Source organism: Macrobrachium rosenbergii, chromosome 48 (genome assembly GCF_040412425.1).
Source record: "Macrobrachium rosenbergii isolate ZJJX-2024 chromosome 48, ASM4041242v1, whole genome shotgun sequence".
In the NCBI taxonomy this organism is placed as follows: Eukaryota; Metazoa; Arthropoda; class Malacostraca; order Decapoda; family Palaemonidae; genus Macrobrachium; species Macrobrachium rosenbergii.
The window spans coordinates 13123002-13133001 of NC_089788.1; the positions used below are offsets into that span (position 1 = coordinate 13123002).

General features: G+C 31.2%; 2 protein-coding genes across 2 annotated transcripts in view; one reads left to right on the forward strand and one right to left on the reverse strand.

The window, feature by feature from the left end:
• LOC136831684 (golgin subfamily A member 6-like protein 1) overlaps nucleotides 1–126 on the reverse strand; it is a 21363-nt gene extending 21237 nt beyond the window's left edge. The window contains exon 1 of the mRNA XM_067092314.1: nucleotides 1–126. This exon is cut by the window's left edge and continues 992 nt beyond it. Within this exon, the coding sequence (XP_066948415.1) occupies nucleotides 1–126 (126 nt within the window).
• LOC136831271 (protein tramtrack, alpha isoform-like) overlaps nucleotides 1–10000 on the forward strand; it is a 638889-nt gene that overhangs the window by 233995 nt on the left and 394894 nt on the right. The gene's annotated exons all lie outside the window — the stretch shown is intronic.

Sequence of the window (10000 nt, forward strand, 5' to 3'; positions counted from 1 at the left end):
TGCTTGTAATTCCTGGACTTGCGCCCAAAGGTTTTCAACTTCGGTATATGTCTGTTGCCAGTGTGTCTGCTCACAACCAAAGAAATTGATTTTCCATCCGTTTGTTGTCAAAGAAGCAATATCCATTATAGGAGTACAGCTGCATAATAGCAAACCCATAAAATTATTAAAACAAGGCCTAAAGGCCCTTATACATCCAGTAACAAAATAACTGGCCAACAAATAAACTATATGGACAATATTTCTCAACATTTTCTTTGACTGGTATTTCATGGCTGTCGCAAGGATTGGTTTCAAAATCTGCCACCAGAATTCTCCAGAATCCTTCGAGTCTCTTTGCGTCTGTCTGGAGCCCCTTTGGAGCGTTTGGATTCCATTCGAAGAAAGTCTGGGCTTCAGGGATCCAAGGTATAAGCGTTACTGAGGCAACATTTTCTTTATCGATTCTATCGATTTAAAGACTGGGGAAAAAAAAAACGGGGAAGAGAAATCAGTTGGAATTTACGTAGTAGACCTTATTAAGCGTTTATTTTCATTTATTTTTCACTGATGCTCTGAAAAAGCGTCGAGTCCAGATGGAAGATTTCCACGATGACACTGGAGTTTCCGTCAAGTACACACACACACACACACACACACACACACACACACACACACACACACACACACATGTATATATATATAATATACACAAACACGCACACACACACATATATATGATATATACACACACATATATATATATATATATATATATATATATATATATATATATATATATATATATATTATATATATATATATATATGTATGCATGTATGTATGTATATATATATGATAACTCTTTACCATGTGATGTAGGTATGCAAAGTTCTTTGGATATCAGTGTATGACTGATAAGAATGAAAAGTTTACTGATTTTTTTTTATCACAGTAATTGTTAATTTCCCTTCCATTTCCTTATGAATTAATTTCATAAATTCGGTATTCACGACAATGCAATCATATGAATATAATAGTTAATATAATAAAAATAATAATCATGTTAATAATTGAACGTCATCACGAAAGGGACTTTTTAAGTCCACTCTTTTCTAGTGATTCTCATTTCCTATAGATGGCTCTGACGAGACCCATTTTGACCCTTGGGCCATTTTCCGTTTCGAAAAATTATATATATAATATATATATATATATATATATATATATATATATATATATATATATATATATATAGATAGATAGATAGATATAATTGTACACATACTTATACAGATATATGTTGATATATAAATATATATAGATTATTTATATAATATAATATATATATATATATATATATATATATATATATATATATATATATATATATATATATATATATATATATATATATATATATATATAGTACATATACAGTATATATATAGATGTATGTATATATATATATATATATATATATATATATATATATATATATATACAGTATACACACATTTATATATACAGTATATACATATGTATACATTTACAGTATAGATATATATATATATATATATATATGTATCTATATATAATATATATATAAATATATAATTTATATATACTGTATATATATAGATTATATATATTCTTCTTCTTCTTTTAACGTGCTTTTTCCCATTTTTGTATGGGGTAAGCACGATGCCTTCTTTGAAGGACTTTTGATTTGGCTTTAGGGTAGACCGTAGTCTCGATCGGCTGCCCTGCCTGACATCGCTTAGACCCCGGTAGCGTATGTTTCATGTATCATACCGACCCAACGCCCTTTCTTCCCAGCAGCGAGAAGTTGTTTGCGGGTAGGGCGAGAGTTCGAGACGTGTGAGATGTTTGTTATGTTTTAGAAGGTGTTGTAGTGGCTTTGTTTTGTGTGTGTATTTAGTCTGTAACACCCATTTGCTTTTTAAGCAAACCTATCCGTTGATTACATATATAATCCCGGGATGTCTACACGGATAGCAAAGTGTCTGCCTCTCTGATCAGTCGGCTGCGGATTTGAACCCGCGCCATAATCCCGGGATGTCTACACGGATAGCAAAGTGTCTGCCTCTCTGATCAGTCGGCTGCGGATTTGAACCCGCGCCACAGACCTCTACGAAGTCCGAAGCTGCTGCTGTAACCGACTGAGCCATCGAGGCTCCTGTATATATATAGATTATATATATACAGATATATATATATATATATATATATATATATATAGTTATGTAGACATATATATATATATATTATATATATATATATATATATATATATATATTATATATATATATATATATATATATATATATATATATATATATATATATATATATATATATATAACAATTATAAAGTCAGTACAACCAATTTTAAGCCATTTGTTCATCCTTTACGAGAATGCTGTTCTCCGCTGTGGATGTCTTCTTCTGCTAGAGATTGATCCCTTTTTGCTAGTGTGGTTCATAGGAGTTGGTTTCTGTTTCCTAATAGCAGCAGTGATGACTTGGACCATTGACGGACAATTCTTTGTTTGTTAATTTTCATGATCTTTTTATATCTTTGGTGAATGGTGAGATTACATCTGGTTTTTCCTGTTTTTCTTTATTTTACGCCTTCCGGTCATCTATCAGACAGTCTACGTATTTCTCTAAAGAAACAATAGTCGTGACAGTGACTGGATTGTCATTTTCAGCCTCTGCAATAAGGAACCAAGGTTCTGTTTCTGGCAACGAACATTACTGTATTTCTTTTTATCCAGTGTGTATTTATCACAATGAACAAGCCAAAACAGCTAATTTGGCCTTGCTAATTAAGGTCTGCAAATTACAACTCCTACATGCAAAGAGAAAGACATCACAAATGACCAAGTGACAGCAATTACTCACTCATCACCAAGGGTCAGTAAGTAGAAGTTCTTTTCCCAGGTTCTCACTTGTTGTCAGTAAGTGCAAATAGCTCTTTCCCAAATGATCACTCAAGGCCAATAAGTCATAGTCATTTTACGTAAATTATCAGCTGGGGGTCAGAAGGTGACGGTCTTACCAGATAATATCACTGGAGGTCAACGAGGTGATGGCTCTTTCTCAAGTGATGCCTCCTACTCAATTGACACTTACTGTATCAGCAGGTCTTCTGCAACAGGTTTAGTTTTCATGTGATTTTTAGTACAGTTCATTTTGATTTTAATTTTGAGTCTTCTACTGAACTTTTTATCAATAATTTTTCTTTCCTGGTCTTTGTTTACTACAATTTTTTTTAACCAGATCGTATTTTATCAGTGTAATTTTTTTAATTATTTAAAAAATTACACTATTTTTTTGTATCCTACTTGGTTCCGATGTCTGTTACCCTGGCAGTCCTGACGCCACATAATTCAGTCAATCAGTTGACACTTGGTATCAGTCAGTGATAGCTATTAGTCAGTTAACTTTTGGTTAATCATTGATGTCTATATATATATATATATATATATATATATATATATATATATATATATATATATATATATATATATATATATATATATATATATATATATATATATATATATATATATATATATATATATATATATATATATATATATATATATTTCATTCCACTGTTCAAAGCCTTCAGTCAAGATGCATATGGATATCTGTATGCACGTATTTGAATAACGAACGTCAATATATATATATATATATATATATATATATATATATATATATATATATATATATATATATATATATATATATATATGTATGTCTGTATGTATGTATGTATACACGCATACAGATACTTTTAAATCTAAGCGAAAATAGGCCGAAAGTCCATAACCAAGGAATATATGGCAAAATTTTTTAAGTTATACTAAAGGCAATTTCGGTCTTCTCCTAATTATATTATGAATATATATGAAATACGAAAAGAGTTGCGACACTAACATTGCTGTTGAATGTTTTTTTTTTTTATTAATATCTGCGGAAGTTAAATTTCCATAATGGTTATGCTTATGACATGATTATGTCAAGTTCGTTTGGACTTCTAAACGTGACACTTGAGCGCATAAGGCAAAAAGGATTAGGGATGTAGCAATGTACTATGGTCAGCAGTTCAGATCTGATATTCGGTGAGGGAGTATTTTCATATAAATTATTTTGGCGATTTTATGAAAATTCGTACGGTGATGGAGAGAGTAATATATGAGCTTTAGTTTTATGTAAAGGTAGTTTTAATGTTTACATAGTAGAAATAGATTTGTTTCCGTACGTGAAGGTTCATGCTAACTTTTGAGGACTTAACTTTATCTCTTGCATCAAAATTTATTGAGAAATTAATTACTTGAAATGAGACTCATTTTCAGAATTATATTCTGTGTTTGTCATTCCGTGCAGTAACGGTAACACTTAGAATTTATTTCCAAATAAGGCGGAATAGTTTACAATGCTGTATAAAAAACAGTGCGAAATAGTTAATGAGAGGTCCATTATAGTGAGTTCATCTGCAGAAGTTCGTTAAGTAAAGGATATATACTGGAAAAAAAAATGTAGTCTTGGTGGTATTTAAGCAGCTATTTGAACAATTTATAATGAAAAACCCCACCTGTTACCTTTCAAAGCCTTGAGATTAAAACTACAATTCTTATATTCTGAAGTTTTCCTTAAGAATCACTTGAAAGAAATCCAGGAATTTTAATCATACTTATGCGGGCTCGTTTAGGGAAAATATGTAAGAATTGATTGGTTTACACGACGCTCAGAACTTGCGGTACAATGAAGGGTCGTTCATCTTCATTAGAGGGAACCTTGTAAGTTAGCTTGGTATTTACGAAAATCAAGGAAAAATGACGTAGATAATTTGATAGAATTATATTTATTTAGTGGCTTTTGAAAATTTGGAACAGGAGTCGCTCTAGGTTACTTGAGGAGTTGGAAAATTTCAAAATAAGTTTCAATCACAGTGTACAAAAAAGACTTTTAAAAATTTGATTGAAATCTCAAGTTAAGTCCATACAAGTCGATAGGTTCTTTAGGAAATTTCAGCTTTTAAAATTTTCAGTGAAATCTCAAGTTAAGTCCATACAAGTCTATAGATTCTTTAGGAAGCTTTGGAAGAATGCCAGAGAAAGTTACATAAGTACTGTATAACTGTGAAGTCCTAAAAATGTTCGAAAAAATCCGAAAGGAAGTTACCATCATTTAATCCCAAAGAAGCCTTCGAAATTTTTATTAAAAGAAGTTGAAGGGTGTTATAATCACATTCCCCCAAAGAAGCTTTTGAAAATTTTGACTAAAATCCTCATATTTCCGAAGAGGATTCTCAAAATTTTGGGAGTATTCTAAAGGTAGAATCAATCATATGAGCCCAAAGAGCCTTGAAGTTTTTTCGAAAAATTAGGGGAATACCTTGAAGGATATGAAAATCACTTAATCTTATTTGGACTTTTCAAAATTCCAGGTAAAATCTGAAAAGGAGGTTATAATTACTGTACATAATCCTGAAAGCTATCAAATTACTGAAGGAACTCTAGGACTCACTTCTGCCTTGCTGTAGTCTTTGTTTTAACCTCTGATTTGTGTGTCCTTATTATTCATCCTAAATGGCAGAAGTATTTTTTGATTCCACCAAGTCTAGAATTGCAGCTGCATTTTTCATTTTTATATTTTGCTTTTCTGCTTTTCATATTTGAATTTTGCTCTCTGCAGTACGAATAAAGAAAAATTACTGTCCCTTAAGAGAACATGAGAACTATTCGTTGCTACAAATACTAAATATAAAAGGAAATGTAGACGTGTAATTTTACAAGTTTGGTAATATTTCATTATCTATCATTTTGATCACATTGACATAGTAAAAAGCAGCTTACATGAATAAAAACAAAGGACTTTGCCTTGTGATGACAATAGTATATGTCTTGTGATGATAATGTAAATAAATTAATTTTGTTTATTCGGGTGTCCTTTTGAAAATCGTAAAATTTTTCTTCCCTATTTTATATGTTCATTTTGATAAGTATACTTACAGGTGCATTTCGGAGCCTTCTTGTTAATGGATTGTTCTTTGATTATTTAACTTTGCAGATAAATCCAGTAATTATTATTTTAATCTACTTTTTTTCTATTGAAATTTGTACCTAATGCTTTGATGAAGATCCAAAATTTTGTGGAGTTTTATTTTCACGACTTTGATTTACCTATGAACGAAAATTTGGGAAAGTGAGGATAAAGAAAGATGTAAAGAGAGCGACGTTAAAAGAAAAATTAAAGAAAGGTTGATAAATCCTGTATTTTGATGAAATGCTAGGAAATAAGGTAAAGATTAAACAACAGATTAAAAGCAAATACTAATGTCTGAAATTCTAACAGGAATGAGCAGGTGTGAAGGAAGTAAAAGTGCAAACTGACAGATAGTTTTTCTTTCAGAGAAGAGGTCAAGCACACGCGCATGCATATACTGACCTTCTTTTTTGCACATATGACTTTTTTTTTAAATGTATTATTGCTATTTTTATCGAATATATTTAGGCTTTGAAAATTAACTTTGTTCTTAGCAAAGAAGGTTTTGTGTTTAGAGAAAATAAACTTGTCATTGGTTAAATGTTATTTTTAATTAAAAATGAAAACAAATGTTTGGAACCGTGAAAAACAAGTGTTAGGGTACGCGTGGAAAATAGTTTTGTTCCACCTGGAAATACTTTTCTCATTAAGGAACAATATTTGCTGTTTAAAAAAATTACCACCCGGAAATAATAATTATTTTGTTACCAGGTAAATAAGTTTTGTTCCCCAAAGAAAAAAAAAAGGTTTACTGAGAAAAATGAATGTTGTTACTAGTCAAATAAACTTAATGCTGAGAAAATTGGGAAAATTTACTTACTGTGAAAAAAGGGTTTTGTTTTATTACAGGTATAAAAAATGTTTGGTAACCAGAAAAATTACACTTTTAGTTACAAGGGAAATAAATGAATGGCCCCTTGATAAGAAATTTATATATATGTGTGTATGTATGTATGTATGTATATGTATATATATACTCTATATATACTGTATACACACACAAACACATATATATATATATATATATATATATATATATATATATATATATATAGAGAGAGAGAGAGAGAGAGAGAGAGAGAGAGAGAGAGAGAGAGAGAGAGAGAGAGAGAGAGAGAGAGATATATATATATATATATATATATATATATATATATATATATATATATATATATATATATGTGTGTGTGTGTGTGTGTGTGTGTATGTGTATGTGTATGTATATATATATATATATATATATATATATATATATATATATATATATATATATATATATATATAGAGAGAGAGAGAGAGAGAGAGAGAGAGAGAGAGAGAGAGAGAGAGAGAGAGAGAGAGAGAGAGACATATATATATATATATATATTGTGTGTGTGTGTGTGTGTGTGTATGTATGTATGTATGTATGTATATATATCATCGAAACTGTAGATTTGTATGTATGTGTATATATGTATAAATATATATATATATATAAATATATATTATATATATATATATATATATATATATATATATATATATATATAAAATAATAATAGAAACTGTAGACATATTCGTGTTATATTCCCGACCAAAGCACACATTTCCATATAAATATATATATATCAGAGTAAAGTACATTTCTTATAGATGTATTATTTCAGAAGAAGGTACACTTCCACCTCAAAAATTTAAAAACATCCTACTACCTCACCTTTTATTACCCCCACACAACACTCTTACCCCAAATAGAAAAAATGTGCTTCCGATTTTTAATTTTTTTTTATATTCGACTTAAACACTCCCAAATTATTCTTTTATTTCTTATTAGCAAAAGACAAGCAAATCATTTTACTATGCTTTTAAAAGGAAACCTTTTCATGGTTATAAAAAATCACAATTAAGAAGCATTTTTTTTTTTTTTATCAAAACGGACAACAGAAAAACATTCTCAGTAACGCAAATCATGATCCAGAGGATTTCCTGCTCATTAAGAACCCACATTCCCCGGAGAGAGACGATGCACCATGACGACTCATCCGTGAAACAAGAAAAGAGAAGAAAAAAGAAAGAATGGACATATAGAGCCAGTAATTGAATAAATAAATAAATGATTAAAGTGGAAATAATTATCTCGCCAACACTTCAGGAACCTCAGTTCTCAGGACTTGTTATCAGAGCTGTCACAAGAGACAGGGGAGCCTTGTTTTTCTCTCTTGTTCTTAACATGTTTTACAGAAGACTTGCCAGTAAGAGGGTCCAAGCAACAACTAAGAACGCAACTCATCTGAAATTTCAAGGATGTTTGTTCTTTAGCGTTTCACTGATTTTCACTGGATGATGGCCACACAGTCGACCTTTATCAGCGTCTTCAAAAATTCCTACCATTGTTATTATTATCTAATCACAGTTATAGTAAAATATACTGATCATTATTTTTTATTTTTACTGGTGTCATCTTGATTATCATCATCATTGTCGTCGCCACAATTATCCTGAAAGTGTATTCTTTACATTCTCTCACAAAGGCTAATTTTTACAAATATACAAGTATGTAAACACATGTGCTCATGTGATGTCCCGATAACATTGCTACTGTAGATTCGCGGTCGTCCTCATTACTGCGTCGGTATGAGTGCTGTTCTGGCCTCGAAGAAGACCTCTTACCAAGTCCATGGGGTACCTATTTCTTTCCACCGTGTACCGCAACAAAGTGCCCAGGGGCAAATAACCAATAATTTTAAATTCTTTGAACAGAGTCGAGATTCGACTAGGCTAGAGATATTAGTGGCGCGCTCTCTCTCTCTCTCTCTCTCTCTCTCTCTCTCTCTCTCTCTCTCTCTCTCTCTCTCTCTCTCTCTCTCTCTCTCGCACCTTCAATATTTCTAGCCTAGTCGAATCTCGACACTGTTCAAAGAATTTAAAATTATTGGTTATTTGCCCCAGGGCACTGTGTTGCGGTACACGGTTGAGAGAAACAGATACCCCATGGACTTGGTAAGAGGCCAGAACAGCAGTCATACCCACATAGAAATGAGGACAACCGCGAATCTGGCAAAGTTATCGGGACATCATATGATCACATGTGTTACATACTTGTTTATTTATTAAAATAATCATCTCGTGATAAACAATACTTATCCGGAAAAGTACTGAGTCAAATTACTCTTTGTGAGAAATTGTAAAGAGTGCCGGAGAGTGCAAGTATTTTAGGATAATTATGGCGATGACAATGATGGTGATAATGTGGATGATGCCAGTAAAAATAATAATAATGATAACATAAATATATTTTACTATAACGGTCAATAGATAATCACAATGGGAGGAATCAGTCTTACGTTACCTGTAAGAACAATATTTAGAATTTTTGAAGACTGCGATAAAGGTCGACTGCGTGGCCATCATGCGGCAAAAATCAGTGAAACGCTAAAGGACGAAAACATCCTTGAAATTTGAGATGAGTTGCACTCCTAGTTGTTGCTTGGACCCTCTCACTGGCAAGTCATCTGTAAAACGTGTTAAAAATGAAAGAGAAAAAGAAGGTTCATTTGTCTTCTGTGACATCTCTTGATAAACAGCAACTGAGAACTGAGGTTCATTTATTTATTTATCTTTTTTAATTACTGGCTTTATATGTCGATTCTTTCTTTGTTTCTTCTCTTTTCTTGTTTCATGGATGAGTCGTCATGGTGCATCATCTCTCTCTGGGGAATGTGTGTTGTTAATGAGCAGGAAATCCTCTGGATCGTGATTTGCGTGACTGAGAATGTTTTTCTATTTTATTTTTTTAAATTAATTTTGATTTTTAATTACCGTGTAAAGGTTTCCTTTTATAAACAGAATAAAATCATTTGTCTTATTCTACTGAGAAATAAATGAATAATTTAGTAATGGTTTAAGTTGTGTATTTAAGCAGTAACTTAGATTTCTGAAAAACGCTTCTTTTTATT